The sequence below is a fragment of the Neltuma alba genome, unplaced genomic scaffold (assembly GCF_004799145.2).
Source record: "Neltuma alba isolate B1F8T4 unplaced genomic scaffold, ASM479914v2 tig00003311_pilon, whole genome shotgun sequence".
Taxonomy (NCBI): Eukaryota; Viridiplantae; Streptophyta; class Magnoliopsida; order Fabales; family Fabaceae; genus Neltuma; species Neltuma alba.
In genome coordinates this window covers 61,487-78,885 of record NW_021633230.1, presented here as the reverse complement: position 1 = coordinate 78,885, position 17,399 = coordinate 61,487, and the positions used below count along the sequence as shown (strand labels likewise).

Sequence of the window (17,399 nt, the reverse complement as noted above, 5' to 3'; positions counted from 1 at the left end):
ATGTTTCTCGGAGAGCAGTGGCATTTGGAAATATTTGTCCTTCTCCAATAATCAAATCCTTCCATTTTGTGGAATTCATTTGTGGTGTAGGTGTTGGGATCATTTTAACAGTACAACGAATTGATGATGGCTCTCCAATCACATCAAATAAGGTAGGTGGAGACATAAACAATTAATTGACACCTCCAAATGATTGATTAATCTTGTAGGAAATGACAAGTCAGGGTGCATGCATTGACAAGTTGATAGCAAGACAGTAACAACTAACATACCAAGAAATGAAAATAACAGATTTGTTAAACTATTTGCTCCTCCATTGTATTATCCCTTGTTGCTTTTATGTGGTTCTTATTTCCAGTCTCTTCTACATCCAGATGACCACTTTCTTCATTGAACCTTATCAAATTTTCTACCCCATCATCATCTACCAACTCCACAAAAGTTTTTTTTATCAAACACAACTGAGAATTTCAAAAGAAATGAGTTGGTTTCTTTTCCAGCAATTGATGATATAATCTCCTTTAGTTCTTCATAACTTGTGCCCTCTTTTATATTTGTTGTTCTTACACTACCTTCCACATATCTCATATCATCTTCTCCATCATTTATAAACTTTCCACCTATGTGAACAAAGCAAAATAGATGCTTTCTAGATGTACCCACCATCAGTAATTTAAACCTGCATAAAAAATCACGCAACTGTCGTTGACAAGTCAAGGAACTATATTGACAATTGTCGCGACACGCGTTGACAACTATCGCGACCTGATTGACAACACGATATCTCATTTCGTGTTAAGGGTTTCCACCCACACTAACCTTCATCTTTTTCTTCCTTTGCCACTGAAGTAACATCAGAACAGAGCAAAACCACCCACAAGCAACCCAAAAACAGAGCACCCATGATCATCCTACACACCCAACTTAAATCACCAACACACACCAACCAAAAACATAGCTTTTCTATCGATTAACTTGTGAATCCCATTCCCAAAACCACCCACAAGCAACCCAAAAAGACAAAAATGACTTTCTGATTTCTCATTCCCAAACAAATGCACAATCTGTCAAGAAAGGTAGGAGAGGAGAGGAAAGAAAGTTCCACACCTAAAAATTTGTGGAGATTCACATGGAAGCTCTTTAGAGTTTACTAATGGTAATGGAGAAGATATTTCATCATCAATGGCTCCTTCCCTCTTTTCCAATGTCTTCTCTCTCAAGCATATTGCGCGGGAACTCCTCATCCAAATGAACTTCTCTCGTCTTTGTTTCTGATGGCAAGGGCAAGAGAGTAATTTGAGGATTCCGAAAATTACATCTAAATCCCTTTGAGACTTCAGAAAAATTATGAGATTTCAGGAGACCTTTTTGCTGTATTTATACTTGTGTGGGACCTTAATGTCATTTTCCCTAAGTATTTTTTCTTTTGAAATTCCAATTTTAGTTCTATTTCCATTTTCGTTTTCATGCCCCTAAATTCGGTCATAGCAATGATGGTTCCCCCACCAAACCTTATCTACGTGTCGGTATTTGGGAGCGCTGAAGGTGAGAGCTGATGCAAAACTGCAAAAACTCAACACTCATTTTTTTAGTTAATTAATAAATTTATTATTTCAATAATTATTACTCTTCCGGTTCTTAATATAAGACATATCTATCTAATTTAATTAGATTAAGAAAGTTAGGAAAATTAGTTAATTATAAGAAATGTGACACGTTTTTCCTAAAATATTGTAATCATCTTTTTTAATAACCCATCTTCCTCTTCTACTTGATTATGGTTGAGGGAGTATCCATAGGGGTAATTTATAGAAAATTGATCAATATAACAAATGGGTTTTATATTTAGAACCAAAACCAACTCAACAATTGGGTCATATATTAAGGACTGGAGTATTATTTTCAAACAACATCCAATTAATTATATTTTTTTATTACTAAATAGTATGGTGAAATTAATTTTTGACGCATAATCACACTGTAAATATGGAATACGATAAAATCAAAATCAGAATACATATAGTCAGTGGCATATTTTCTTGATTTTTTTTGGTTACATGACATGTCGTAAATACAATATATATAACTAAGTACTAAATAGATATACAAACATTAGGAATCTATATCTCTGCATCAACCCCATGTTAAAATGATATCCTTAGTTAGTTAACTATAGTTGGTTATCTGTCCACTGGCCGTTTGTCTTTACGGGGGGAAACATAGGGGGTCAATCCGTAACAAATCAAGGATTAATTACTAGAAGACTAAATGTAAACCACACGCCACACTTTTTCTTTTTTTTTAAAAAAAAGATTTGGTCCCTATTTTATTTCCATTGCTTTCTTCATTATATAATCCCTTCCATTGATTAATCAAACAATTGAGAAAAGAATTTATAAATGGACGATATACTTGGTTTAATAGTCGGCATTCATTATTCATTATTATAACCGAAATATTTTAGGATGTGTTGGGAAAAAAAGACGTAGAAAGAAAGCATTGAGAGGATTTGGATCTCCTATTTTAAAGGAATAATTAACTGAACAATTTAAGTATATCATCATTTAACTCTGGCTAAAGTATATGTTTGGTCCTTTAACTTTATGTAAGGTTTCAGTTTAGTTCTTTAACTTAAAAAAATATACTTTTAGTCCTTTAATCCCAAAATTCTTAGTCTTAAATGATGATTTTTCACAACAACCATGGTTGTTTTGAATATTAAACTTAATATATTAGCACTTAGTAATGTTTTATCAGCATTCAAAAGCTCAATATCATCATTTTTTGTTAACGGTTTTAGGATTAGAGAACTAAAAATCTACTTTTTAAAGTTAAAGGACCAAAATGAAACTTTGTATAAAGTTAAAAGACTAAAAATATATTTTTTTAGCCTTTAACTCCCATGTATTTCACGACATTTTTCAGTAATTATTAAAAATTTATATATAACTATACATTGTAATTTTAAAAATTTGTTTTGTTGCTCTAGATAATTATAAATTAAATCCTTCAGCTTAAAACCTAGACCAATATTACCATTATAACGTGGTATAGGCAATGTTAATTCATTTATCAAGCTTGACACAAAACTGGGGAACTCGCCTAATCAAAACGACACAAAACGACACAAAACAGACTACAGGGTGCACATCACACGAGACACGACTTTCCCTTCCCACCCCCTTATCTCTCTCTTTTCCCTCACCACCTTTGCCTAAAGGACACGCGATTCAGACGCAGATTCCCCCTCGCATCCTCCATCCCCACAGGTTTTAACCTTCCTTTCATTGCAATTCAAATATCCACTACGTCACTCTCTTCTTCTCTGCAAGCTTGCAAATGCTTCACATCCACATCCTCTAGAACATTTCCCGATCCCCAATCCCCCGCCGTCCCCAATGTCTCGTCGGTTCGCCTTCACGCTCTTCCTCTTCCTCTCACTCCTAATTCTCTCTGCTCAGGTTCACGCTCGGTTCCTGTCGTCCTCCTCTAATCTTGTTTTCAGTGGGATCCACCATTCCCGAGATTCGCCGGAGGACAATCTGTCCCGGCTTTTGCAGCCGTTGAAGCAGTCTTCCTGCGAGCAGACGTATGGATTCTTGCCCTGCACCACCTCTGTAGTCGGAAACTTGTTCCTTATCGGCGTCTATGGCTTCCTCATGTACAAGGCTGCTACCTATTTGTCCAATGGCAGCGAGCTGTTGCTTGAGATCTTGGGCCCTGGGATCGTTGGTGGCTTGTTTCTTCCCGTTCTCGGCGCGCTGCCTGATGCCATGCTCATTCTCGGTAAGTATAATATGATTACACTTCTGTTTTTAATCCTGCAAATGGAAAATTAAGATCTCGTAGAATCAGCAAAACTGATTTAATTTGTTTCGTTATAAATTTTAACAATTGGTACGCCGTCGTTCTTTTTTATTTTTTGTCATTCATGTTCCGTTCTGGATTTTACTTCTCTTTTAATTGTTTGGTTAGAAGTCACATACGATACTAATTTGCGTTTTCTCTGCCGCCTTCATCCTAAAAATGAAAACTAAGAATTATTAGTGAAAAACGAGATGAATTCTTGGAGACATCAGTAATTGCGTGATGCATTTCTGTTTTCTCTTGGATGTTCTAGATTTTTTTTTTTTTGAATAGTTGGGAAATCATAATAGCAGTTTTCTTTTCCTTCCTCGCCTTTTGTTCATTTATAGCTCCTATGAGTTCTTACCCGCGCTGTGTTTATCACACCGATATTAAGGAGTTTTCAGTCTGCTCGTTAATTCGGATAAGGATTTTCTTTCATCTGTTTGGTTAGCTGGAAAATATGTTAGGGGATTTTGGACACCTTTTTAAAAATGCTTTTTCGTATTTTAAAATCATGATTTTGTATTTGGTAACACCTTACCCCACCAAACTTTTCCTCCTCCAAGTCGTCTCTCAAAATTCGGAACGTTGCTGCGCAGTAACGCCCCTGTTGTGAGTGGGCGCACGCTTTTATGCGCAGTAGACAATTTTCTCCCTTAATTGAGTTTCTTTGATACTTTAGAGTGTGTTTAGAATCACATCTAGACCTTCAAACTGACTTCTCCATCGGCAAAAGGAGCTTTTTTGATTTGGGATGTGTTTAGAATCACATTTTTACAATCTGACTTCTGTCACCGAAACAGACTTATACAATAAGCTCAAAGAAGCTATTTTTATCCAATATGACTTCTGTAAAAGTCATATTGAAAAAAACGTTACTCCTCCGCCGCTAATCCAAACACACCCTAAGAAAGATTTCTTTAAACCTAAGAAAAATTCTTAGATGACTTGTGTCCGTTTAAAGCTTCCATTTAGGGGTGAGCAAGAAACCCATAACCCGCTGACCTGCCCATAACCCAATAATTTTTTGCCCATTTAAGCCCGCCCAATTAGCCCATATAGCAGATCCTAAATGGGTTGGGTTAAATGGACAGGGCAGCCTATTAAACGGGACGGGCTATGGGCAAGGCATCGGGCTGCCCATACCTGCCCATTTAAGTGTTTTTTTTTAAAATATTTTTTTAAGCCATCAGCAAGTGGGCTCCTGTAGTCATGGGCTGGTACCAAGTTTCAGGATTGAGTTTCATATCCAATTAGGCAATTATCCATTTATCCATTTCCTTCGGACTTTCGGTTTCAGGCTTTCAGGTTTCAACTCTTTCTTTGTCTTGCTCTCTTTCGACCGAACAAGTAGGACTAGCCAGCCGACTATGAACTAGGAACTTCCTCTGTTGTTGCCACCTATTTGTGCTCTCCGTCTAGCGTCTCTGAGATTCAGGTTCAACTTTGAGCCTGTAGTTGCCCAGTTTGCTTTGAGCTCCAGCGATCTATGAACTATGATTGTCAATTTCTCTAGCTGTCTGCAACCGCGAGAGTTGAGAGAGTGATGCTGTGACTCTGCGTCTCTGCATCTTCAAGACTGTAACTGTGAGCCTGTGATGCTGGATGGCTGGGTTGCTGCAACTTCAAGTCTTCAACTTCGACATTGGAGCTCCACTGATCATCTGAACTCTGTACGGTGCTGCCGCTGCGTCTTGCCGTCTTTAAGACTTCAACTTCGATTGATACTTTTTATGATTGGTGACTCTAAGTGAAGTTATGTGATGAAATATAGTTGGTATTATGTGATGTTATTTTATATTTGATTTGCTATTTGCTATGCAAAATTTATTAACAGCTACATAAGATTATACTATGCTGAAAAAATTGTAAAAAAAAAAAAGCAGAAAAATAAATGGGTTACCCATAACCCGATCAGCCCAAACGGGCTGTCCCGTAACCCATTTAATACAAGCTAAAACGGGCTGCTACCGGGTTATGGGCTAGCCCATGCCCGTTTATTCATAAATGGGCGGGCTATGGGCTAGCCCAACCCGCCCATTGCTCAGCCCTACTTTCATTTCTTTTATTTTAAAGTTTCCTGCAGCGTCGAGGATACTGCAGGCATCAGAGTTTTCGTTTGATCATCTTCATTACTTTTTTCTTTTTGCCAACTGTCTTCATTATTCATCCGATAATATTTTACAATCTTTAGATGGAATTTTTTTTCGGCGGATTCTTTCAGTCCTTGGGGGAAAATTAAAAAATTTAGAGGAGTTAAAAAAAACAGAGAACAAACAAGCTTAAATATCAATAAATTTTTTTAGTGAAAGTATAATTAGAAAATAACTTATGAATTTATTATAAAAACAATTAATATAAGATCCATGAGTCTAATAAAATCACTTATGTTATTTATGCTTGACATAAAAATTATATTATTTTTTATTTTTATAATATTGCAGTTTATTATAAATTCTATATATAATACTATAACGAATTAAATTATTTGCGATATATGAATAGTTTGATTATTCTTTAATTAAAATTCTCCATTCGCAAAAATAATTTATAAATTAATTAAAAATAAATTTGTTAAGGAATTTATGATTCTTAAAATTTTATTTTATTATTATATCTTATAAAATCTTCAACATTAAAATATAAAAAGGATACTTAATCAGTAGTCAATCGCATCTTAATTTTTTATTTTTCTACTTTTTCTCTTTACAAAAGTACTGATAAGACGGTTCCTTAACATACATGTTTTCTTTTTTTGACCCACAAAACAAGTTCCTGATATGAGCGCGCGGATCCTTTATTTTCTTTCTCATATCAATTTAATTTTGGAAAAATCACAAAAAACCATAAAAATTACAAAACTGCAAATCAAGATTCATTATAAGACTTGCATAGGTGTTGACAATAGTTGAGTAGCAAATAAATTAAATGACAACCATTTTTTCACAAAATACTTGATTTGCAATTTTATAATTTTTACGGTTTTTTTAACTTTCTCTCCAATAATTTTTTGAAAAAATTGCAAATAAAGACCCCCAATATATAAAATGGCAATCAGGGACCTTGAATTTGAGAAATTACTTACAAGGACCCGGTCCCAATTTGCAATTATGAAATCATGACCAAATTACCAAAATACCCCTCTTTAATTTTTTTTTTTCCAAAAAAGAACACCACTGCCTCGCCGGAATCCGGCCGCCCGCGCTGGAGCTCCGCCACCTCGGCTGCCAGCCGTCGGAGCTCCGATGCGGTGGCCGGATTCCGGCCATTGCCGGCGGCCTTCCTTTGTTTTTTTTTTGAAACTGTTTTTTTTTTTTAAATTGGGGGGAAGTGAGGTTGGGGGGATTTGATCCCCCAATCTAATGCTTCCCAAAATTAAGAATGACCATTGAGCCAACAAATTTTTGCTAACATTATAATACAAAAAAATATATAAGTTAACTCATTTACTCTTGTTCCAGGTGATAACAATAATATATTTGAAAATAACAAGTTCTGATTATAAAATAACAAGTTTGGGATTAAAATTTAACAACACATTTTTTTATAACAACACACTCTGTTGTAAGTAATAACAACAATACATTTAAAAATAACAAGTTCTGATTATAAAATAACAAGTCTGGGATTAAAATTTAACAACACGTTTTTTTTATAACAACACACTCTGTTGTAAGTAATAACAACAATACATTTGAAAATAACAAGTTCTGATTATAAAATAACAAGTCTGGGATTAAAATTTAACAACACGTTTTTTTTATAACAACACATTTTGTTCAGGTGATAACAACAATACATTTGGAAATAACAAGTTCTGATTATAAAATAACAAGTCTGGGATTAAAATTTAACAACATGTTTTTTTTATAACAACACACTCTGTTTCAGGTGATAACAACAATACATTTGGAAATAACAAGTTCTGATTATAAAATAACTAGTTTGGAATTAAAATTTAACAGCACCTTTTTTTTTATATAACAACACATTTTATTCCAAGTGATAACAACAATATATTTGAAAATAACAAGTTCTGATTATAAAATAAGAAATCTGAAATTAAAATTTAACAACACGTTTTTTTATAACAATTAATTATTTTATACTTTTGAAAAATAAATTATTTATAACTTATAAAAATTATTTTAAATCTATTTAATTTGCTAAAAAAATAATTTTTATCTCCAATTTATAATCAGAAATTGAAGTGTAATTTATTATAGATTAAAAATACTTTTTTATTGTTCAAATTTATAAATAAAATTTAGAAAAAATGACAACACACTTTTTTAATTTTTTTTAAAAATTTTTTAATCTATACATCTATACAACTCATTATAAATCAAACTACTTCTTATAAATTATAAATAGTACAATTTATTGTAGATTAAAAATACCTTTTGATTGCTTAAATCTATAAATGAAATTTATCTCTAATTTATAATTAAAAATACTATTTTATTCTTTAAATATAAAAACTATTTTTAATATTTAAAGAATGAAATAATAAATTATACTATAATATTTAAATACTTAATAATAAATTTTAATATTTAAAGAATGAAATAATATAAAAATTTATACTGTGATTTATAGATTAAAAATACTTAATTATAAATGCTTTATAATTTATAAGAAGTAGTTTGATTTATAATGAGTTGTATAGATATATAGATTAAAAAGTATTTTTTTAAAAAAATAAATATATTAAAAATATTTTTATAAGTTATAAATAATTTATTTTCCAAAATCATAATATAAATAATTTTCTAAAAAAAAACGTGTTGTTAAATTTTAATTCCAGACTTGTTATTTTATAATCAGAACTTGTTATTTTCAAATGTATTGTTGTTATTGTAAAACCCTTAACCTTAAAAACATCATAAATCATCATAAAGTCCACTACTATGGTAGAAAAGGAAAGCTGTTAAAACGAGTTACCATAGTAGAAGGAAAGTTTCATATTTTTAGAAATTGACTTTCAAACTCGGGTCAACCCGATAGACGTTGCGTGCAACTAAAATAATCCATTCATATCTACTGGGCCTCCAAGCCTCCGGCCCGGGTAACACATACATCAAAGTCAGCCCATCTAAAAAGTTTTCAACTATATAATCTAGAGTTCATCAAACACTAGCAATGGCCTCCGGCCAATCAAAATAAGGAGATACATTCTCTCCAGTTTACAACAAGGCCGGGTAATCAAATATATCAAAAAGCAGTCCTAAATGTGGCAATATATACTAGTCATACATATACAAATGCTAGAGGCCTAAAGCTAACCAAGCTTAAGCCTCTGCGTCTCTTCCCGAAGGCGCACGCCTGGAACCTTCACCTGAAAACATTGTAAACCACGGGGTGAGACAAAGTCCCAGTAACCAACCTTTCCAATACTAGGTACTACTAAATAGGTGCTCGTGAGGTGTCAAGTGGGGCAGTTCGCAAATAATATAAAATGATAGCCACAACAATTCATGCAAGTGCAATGATGCAATCCCATCAACCAAATCCCTCACTTTGGGGGATTTTCAGGAGCCGGAGCCGGCCTATCCCTCACTATGGGGGACGTAAGGAGCCATAAAAGGCCTATCCCTCACTCTGGGGGACGTAGGGAGCCAAAAGGCCTATCCCTCACTATGGGGGACGTACTAAGCCAACCATCATGCATTAATGGAGGCCTTACCACGTGGTAGTAACAGACAAATCTCTCACCAATTCCCAATCAATGCATCATGCTCAAATCATAATCAAAGAGTAATAATCATTTCACAATTAACCTCATTCAGTGGCATATCTTTCACAATACCAAAATTCATTCATCATTAGTCGAAACTCCACAAGACGGTTTTCCTTTTTATATACAACATACAGTTCGAACATAATTACTACTTAAAGCACAAAACACAAATCTACTCACAATACCACAGAAGCAAGTACTAAGGATTGGAAAGTGGTTACCTCTCGCCTGAGCAAGGAATAACAAACCAACGATGTGGCCCCGTGCACCACCAAGACTCACAACCGGTCTACACAAGCACACAAACACACAACCATCATATATTAGCTTTCAAACTAATAATGTGGCCAAAATAACACTTGGGGACACAAAATTCCTATCTCCCATCAAAACTCTACCCAACTCAAAGGGTATAACTATCAAGGCAACACTCCAAGGTCATACCAATCCATTAACACCTTAATTCCTTTCCAAACATCAATTAAGATTCACAACCTCAAGGACCCATTATGGAATTCTACACCCAAACATCCCATTTGAGCAATTAAGGCTCCAACAACAATTCTAAACCGATTAAACATCCAATTTAACCCTCCTTAACATAACCCAATTCACAAAACTCAAAATCAATCTCTACATTATCATCCTCAATCCCAAATCATCCATTTCCATAAACCCTAGCTCCAAAAATTCAAGATTCTTTAAACCCAAGGAAACTACACCGATTAAATACTTAAACTAACCCAATGCAATCAATTAAACTCAAAACAATCGGTCAAAAACCTCAGTTCCATCACAACCTAGAAAATCCTAGGGTTCCACCAAAAATCCTCAGAAATTCCAAGAAATTCCAAGAAAGAAAGAAGATTAGAGGTTAAAATCACTTACTTGAGGTAATGGATCCTTAGAAATGTCTTTCTCAAGCCTCAAAACCGAAACCCTAGCAGAGCTCCTCTCTCCTCCTTCAGATTTTCTTATTTTCGCACAATTGAACCCTCCAGCGATTATATAGAATCGCGACCTTTCGCCGCGGCGAACCCCAATCTTCGCCGCGGTGAACTAATCCCGAGAGGGATTACTCGCCTGAAAACTTGACTTCGCCGCGGCGAAAGCTTCCCGAGAGGAAACTCTCGCTCGCCCAGAAAAACTTCACCGCGGCATGCCCCTACCTTCGCCGCGGCGAAACCTTCCCGAAAGGGAAGCCTCGCTCACCAGAACAACTTCGCCGCGACGTCCCCTAGACTTCGTCGCGGCCAAACCTTCCCGAGAAGACACTCCCCTCTGAAACTCCCGGTGCGCCGCGGCGAACATACCCTGAGAGGGGTACGTTCACCTGTTCCTCCAACAAACCTCAAATCCAACCCAAACACCAAGATCAAGATTAAATTGCTAATATATCCTCAAAATCAACCCAAAAGAGGCTATTAAAACCCGATAAAACTCAGGATGTTACAGTTATCACTTGCAACAGAGTGTGTTGTTATAAAAAAAACGTGTTGTTAAATTTTAATCTCAGACTTGTTATTTTATAATCAGAACTTGTTATTTTCAAATGTATTGTTGTTATCACCTGCAACAGAGTGTGTTGTTATAAAAAAAACGTGTTGTTAAATTTTAATCCCAGACTTGTTATTTTATAATTAGAATTTGTTATTTTCAAATGTATTATTGTTATCACCTGGAACAAGAGTAAATGAGTTAACTTATATTTTTTTTTGTATTATAATGTTAGCAAAAATTTGTTGGCTCAATGGTCATTCTTAATTTTGGGAAGCATTAGGTTGGGGGATCAAATCCCCCCAACCTCACTTCCCCCCAATTAAAAAAAAAAGTTTCAAAAAAAAAAACAAAGGAAGGCCGCCGGCAATGGCTGGAATTCGGCTGCCGGCATCGGAGCTCCGGCGTCGGCGGCCAGATTCCGGCGAGACAGTGGTGTTCTTTTTTGAAAAAAAAAATTAAAGAGGGGTATTTTGGTAATTTGGCCATGATTTCATAATTGCAAATTGAGACCGGGTCCTTGTGAGCGATTTATCAAATTCAGGATCCATAATTGCTATTTTATATATTGGGGGGTCTTTATTTGCAATTTTCCCTAACTTTTTTTAGAACAAAAACCAATTTATAAAACTCCGCGTCTGAATCATGTTAGCACATATGATTTTTCTTGTTTTCTATAATGAAAATAGAAAATATTATAGAATGCTTAAAATATTTATCAAATTCATTATTTATTAATTACTCCTCCAATTCTTAATATATGATCTAATTAGGAAGTTTATGTTGGTTTATATATAAGACTTATTTAACATGTTTGTTAATTTTTTTTCTAAATTAGCTCTATTTCCTTAACAATAATCAAGTAAGGAAAGGAGGAAGGGAATTGAGAAAGAAGTTTAGGTGTTTTAAGAAAACATATCATATTAATTAATTTAATTAATATAATTAATCTACTCAAATTAATTAAGTAGATTTTACATTAAGAATCGGAGAGTATTATTTATATGGATGAGTACAATTTAATGTCATTCTAACTTGCCATCTCGTATCCTTGCTTTTTCAGTCATATTGGATCAATTCAGATATAAATAAAAGTACTAGATCTACTCATACTGGGCAACTCTGGGCATGAGAATTTGGTCCCTTGCTCTGGTGCATGAGATCCGCTTTCTTTTTGGAGCTTCATTCCCACCTTTTACTTTTTATATGCGTTGCTTAAACTCTTCAAATTTCTATATGCTCAACCTCCTTTTACACTTTGTGCGCTGCTCTCCACTTGATGATTATTTGTGCCAATTGGAATTTAGGAATGACCAAAAAATATCCTCAGGTGCACCTTTCAAAAAATTATCAGTTGTTTCTAAGGGTGATCATTCTGAGTGTTCCAACAACTAACGAAATTTGCGTCCTGGAAAAAAAAAAAAAAAGAAAAGAAAAGAAAAGGAAGCGGACTTTTCAGTTCAGTAAATAGTATGCATAGTTCAATAATTTATTTCTTGATCGCATTATAGAGGTACAAATAGAAGAATTCAACTAATAGTCTTAGCTGACAAGCAGCAATTTTTGTGAGACATTTTTCACGATTCATTGTTTATTTTGACCACAATCTCGTGGTGTTCATCATACTAGCCAGAAGATTGCTATATATTTGTTCGCTCTTACTTATTAAAACTAACGAACACTTGTTTTTTTTTTTTTTTTTTTGGGGAGCAAACACTTGGTATTGTTATCTCCCTATTTTTATAGTTTCTGATCTATTTATCTCGTTTTTACCCTAGTATCTGGGCTTTCCGGTAGCAAAGAAACCGCTCAAAGTCAGGTCTCTGTTGGAATGGGTTTGCTAGCGGGGTCAACAGTTTTGCTTCTGACTATAATATGGGGAACTTGTGTAATTGTTGGCAAGTGTGACATTGAAGATTCAATTGCGAAAGATTCACAAGACACACGAGGATTTAGCTTAACTGGTAAGTCTCTTATGTCCTTCTCCTCTCAGGGATCTGCGAAAAATTTGATATTAAGCTTTTCTTGTCGATGACCTTAAAAAAATATCTCACCTCATGTTGTGATATCCAACAAGTATACGTCAATTTTTTCTCCTGAATTAAGGCATAACTGTTTAAATTTTAAAAGGATGAATGCAGTAGATTAAGTTTATCTATTTTGCTAAACCTTCATTTCATTTCAATGTCATACATTTCAGCATTATGGATGTTTTAATAATTAGTCCAATATATTTTCCACTTGCAGGTTCTGGCGTTAGTACTGATATTTGGACAAGCTATGCTGCAAGGATCATGGTTATATCTGTCATTCCATTTCTGATTGTTCAGATACCCCAAGTACTCAAATCAACGTCTGGAAGGCACTTGGCTGTTTTAATTGCACTTATTGTCTCTCTTTGTTTATTGGCTTGTTATTGCTTTTACCAGGTAAATTTGTTGCTGCAATATTGTCATATATCATAATACCATGAAAGAAATAGAGACAATGCTTACTCTGGTTTTTAAGTAGCACAATACCATGAAAGAAATGGAGACAATGCTTTACAAAGCCTTGATAAGAGGAAGCATGTGTTGCGTGTATGCCTAGTGGAATTTAGTTTGTTTCATTTGTGATTAGCCAATTTGGTATATTGGGCCTAAATAAGGAAGGGATGTAAACCCATATACCGTGTCCAGATCCTCATATTGTTCTGTTGTATTTTTCTTAGATTCTAGGTTCAGCGCTTCCAATATCTATTATTACTGTATACTAAGTGAGAGATTGTCTGCACCAATGAACACCTGAAAATTGTTCCTGCAACCTAAAGAAATTGAGGGGGAAAATTGTGTAGGTTATCCAGCCCTGGATACAGAGGAGAAGACTTGCTTATGTGAGACACAAGCACGTAATATTTGGAATTCTGAGACACTTAAAGCAGCAAGCATTGGGAAGGTTGCTGAGAGAAGATGGTGAACCTGATAGAGAAATAATCAAGAAGTTAGATGTTTTCTTCTCTTTGGTCTGACTCGAGAAATTACTTTCCGAAGCATATTGTTTTCTTATTTCCATATTTTTATGCTTTTTGGGTCGTCATTGATCTCCTTTTAATCCACATAGGCTTTTTTCAAAAATTGACGAGAACGGTGATGGACAACTTTCTCACGGTGAGTTGAGAGCGCTGGTTGTTGGAATTGAACTTGAAGAGATTGACCTGGACCATGATGATGCTGTAACGAAAATAATAGCGGATTTTGATACTTCTCGTAACTCACTTATTGCTGAAGATGAGTTTTTTAACGGAATTAGTAGATGGCTTTCTAAGGCTAAGCGCTCTCGACGTGCTTCTGGTGATGCTGGTCCACATACAATGAAGTACTTAACTGATTTTCACCAAGTGAGTTTTGCTATGGTAGACTCGACCAAAGAAATTCTTTCAGGAAACGGACATATTACTGACCGGATTTTCATTTGCAGGAAACAAAGAGGGAACACGATCTGCTGGATGTTGGGGCTCCGGCTGAAGAAGCTGCTGAGGGTGTTCAGAATGCCAAATGGAATACTATAAAAGCAGTGCTGCTGCTCCTTCTGGGAACAGTTATTGCTGCTGCAGTTGCTGATCCTCTGGTTGATGCTGTTCACGAATTTTCCGACGTCACAAGTATTCCTGCCTTCTTCATTTCCTTCATTGTACTGCCTTTGGCTACGAATTCCAGTGAGGCAGTGTCAGCAATTATTTTTGCTAGCCGTGACAAGAGGCGGACCGCCTCCTTAACTTTTTCCGAGGTTTGTTTATTTACTTTTTGACACTCTGCTTTTCCTTCAAGCATATGGTATTCAGCTTGTGCCATTTGAGTTTAGTTCTGCTTTGCGGGGATGTCTTAGAGGGTGTTTGGATGAAACCAAACAATAGTTTGGAGAATAACTTCTGGAGAATTGATTCTAGGGAGAATAGATTTTGTGAAAAAGTGATTCTGAGAAGTGAGAGTATTTGGATAGTTGTTATCAAAAGCACTTTTTATATATGCAAATTACTAAAAAAGACATAAGTTAATATGATAATTACATAAAAGATAGATTTTATGATATATTTTAATTTGAAGAAATAAAATTGTTAATAATATATTTTTTACCAACATAATTAATAATACATAAGATAATATAATTAATAAATAATTAATATGTGTATATATATTTATAAGATATAAGATTAAATATGTTTATAAAAAAAATAATTGAGGGATGTTAAAGTCATATTATTGTTGAGATCTACTCTGACAGGCACAATCATACTCTCCAATTTGAGTCAGAAGCAGAATAGATTCACTTCTCCTGAAAGCATGGTTTTGGACTCCAAAACCATGGTTTCAGATTATTTCTCCAAAATTGATACTGTTTGGGTGATATTCCACCCAAACCATGGTTTTGCCTTGAGAGGCACCCAAACAAGCCCTTAGGAAGAAACATCCAATTTATTTTTTGATCAACATACCTTTCCAATTTCTGGTTCTTTAGCTTGCTTTTCTGTCATCATTAGCATTGCATTGCGCGGTATATGGAGATGCCAGGCTCATGGTATAAATCCCACAATTCACAGTCTCAGTTCTTTCCTTGGAGCAGCAACACTCAGAGATTCTTAGTCAGAATAGATATTTCGCGCCTTCACTCAGCATCAGTTTAGATTTCTACTCATAAGTTTTGGTTCCAGCCCTGCTCATCTCCTAAAATTTCTTCATTCTGTTTCCAAAACGTAACACCCGCGGAATTCTTGATGAAAATGAAATGTATTTCAAACCCGATTGATGAAAAGTGTGCATACATTCAGTCATTTTCCTCATATGCTTGCTGTGACAATTAATGAAGGCTTCTAAAAATATAAGTGCATTATTTGTGTGTTTGCAGCTATATGGGTCAGTGACAATGAACAACGTGCTTTGCCTGGCGGTGTTCTTGGCCCTTGTGTATGTAAGGGGATTGACATGGGACTTCTCTGCAGAAGTGTTGGTCATTCTGGTCGTTTGCATTGTGATGGGGGCCTTTGCCAGTTTCCGTACCACTTTTCCCCTCTGGACTTCTATAGTGGCCATCCTACTTTATCCCTTCTCTCTCGCATTGGTCTATGTCCTTGATTATGTCTGTGGTTGGTCATAAACCACAATCATCAAACATATGAATGCTCTGTTAAATATAAATAAACCAATCTAGTTGTCAATGAACGTGTGGGTTAGAGATGTTTGTTTATGATTAGCTTGGTTTAATTCTTATTTTTAGTGAGCATGTTCTATCTTAGGCCTTTACTATTATTGTATATGGATATTGTAATGAACTCATGAGAGACTGATGTTCCTGACCTTCACTGATACATCTATGTTTAATTGAGAAGCTTGAATAGAGAATCATAATGCTTGATTAGTACTAATTAGATCGATCATGAGTTTCCAACCTTTTTTTTTGAGGTTTTAATTAGAACCAGATAATAGTGTAAAATTAAAGTTTCAAAAAATAAGAATTAAGGATTTGTATTTATAATTCCAATAACAACAATGAAATATTTTAATAATTAAGTTCTTTTTCAGGGTTATGGGAATAGATTAATATTATTTGTATTTTCTGAAAGCTGAACTAATAAATTTTGAAACTATGACATGATATTTTCAAAACACGTGTACGTTTTATATTTTCATGCACCGAGCCGTGAAAAGGGTTTTTAAGTTCATTCCAATGCCCATTTATCAACTTGGGTTAGCTAAAGGTTTAGCTAGCTTAAAGACTTGGGGTGTTTGGAAAATTCCATATGTACATAAAAAAAATATTTTCATCTAAGTTAAAATAATACTCCACTCACATATTTATTTTATATTTTATAAAATTACCTCTAAAAAATTAATTCAAACAACTCTAAAGTATTTGAGTAACTCCAAAAATATTTTTAAAAAGTATTTTTTTAACAAATTGAGTCAAATTTTTCAACGTATTTAGTTTGCATACGGTAAAAATAGTTTTAAAATCATGATTTTGTTGGTACTTAAATACTTACTTAGATTCTTTCTGATTATACATAGGATTTGTGACTTACCCGGAAAAAAAAAAAAAAAAAGACCTGCAATTTACCAACAAAGAGCGGCCCCATGAGATCCATTGTCGTTTTGTCATCTAAATTCCCACAATCAAGTCCTCTTTTTCTTCCTTGGCTTTTACAAGGATCGGAATCCTCTCTACCAAGACAAGACCCCCCCACGCATGCACGTTGTTGGGCGGGCCCCACAAGGCGTCACATGGAAGTTAGAACCATAATGAAGCCTTCAGATTTGTGGACCCCACCCTTCGATCGAAA

At 34.7% G+C, this 17,399-nt stretch overlaps 1 protein-coding gene across 1 annotated transcript; it reads left to right on the top strand.

The window, feature by feature from the left end:
* The first annotated feature begins 1,493 nt into the window (after positions 1–1,493).
* Positions 1,494–16,484, top strand: LOC114741186 (sodium/calcium exchanger NCL-like). The gene is made up of 9 exons (XM_028929437.1): positions 1,494–1,545; positions 3,217–3,269; positions 3,462–3,786; positions 12,865–13,050; positions 13,334–13,515; positions 13,920–14,065; positions 14,186–14,462; positions 14,543–14,851; positions 15,968–16,484. The coding sequence occupies exons 1-9, from the start codon at positions 1,494–1,496 to the stop codon at positions 16,214–16,216; spliced, it is 1,779 nt and encodes a 592-aa protein (XP_028785270.1). The 3' UTR covers positions 16,217–16,484.
* The last annotated feature ends 915 nt before the right edge of the window (positions 16,485–17,399 follow it).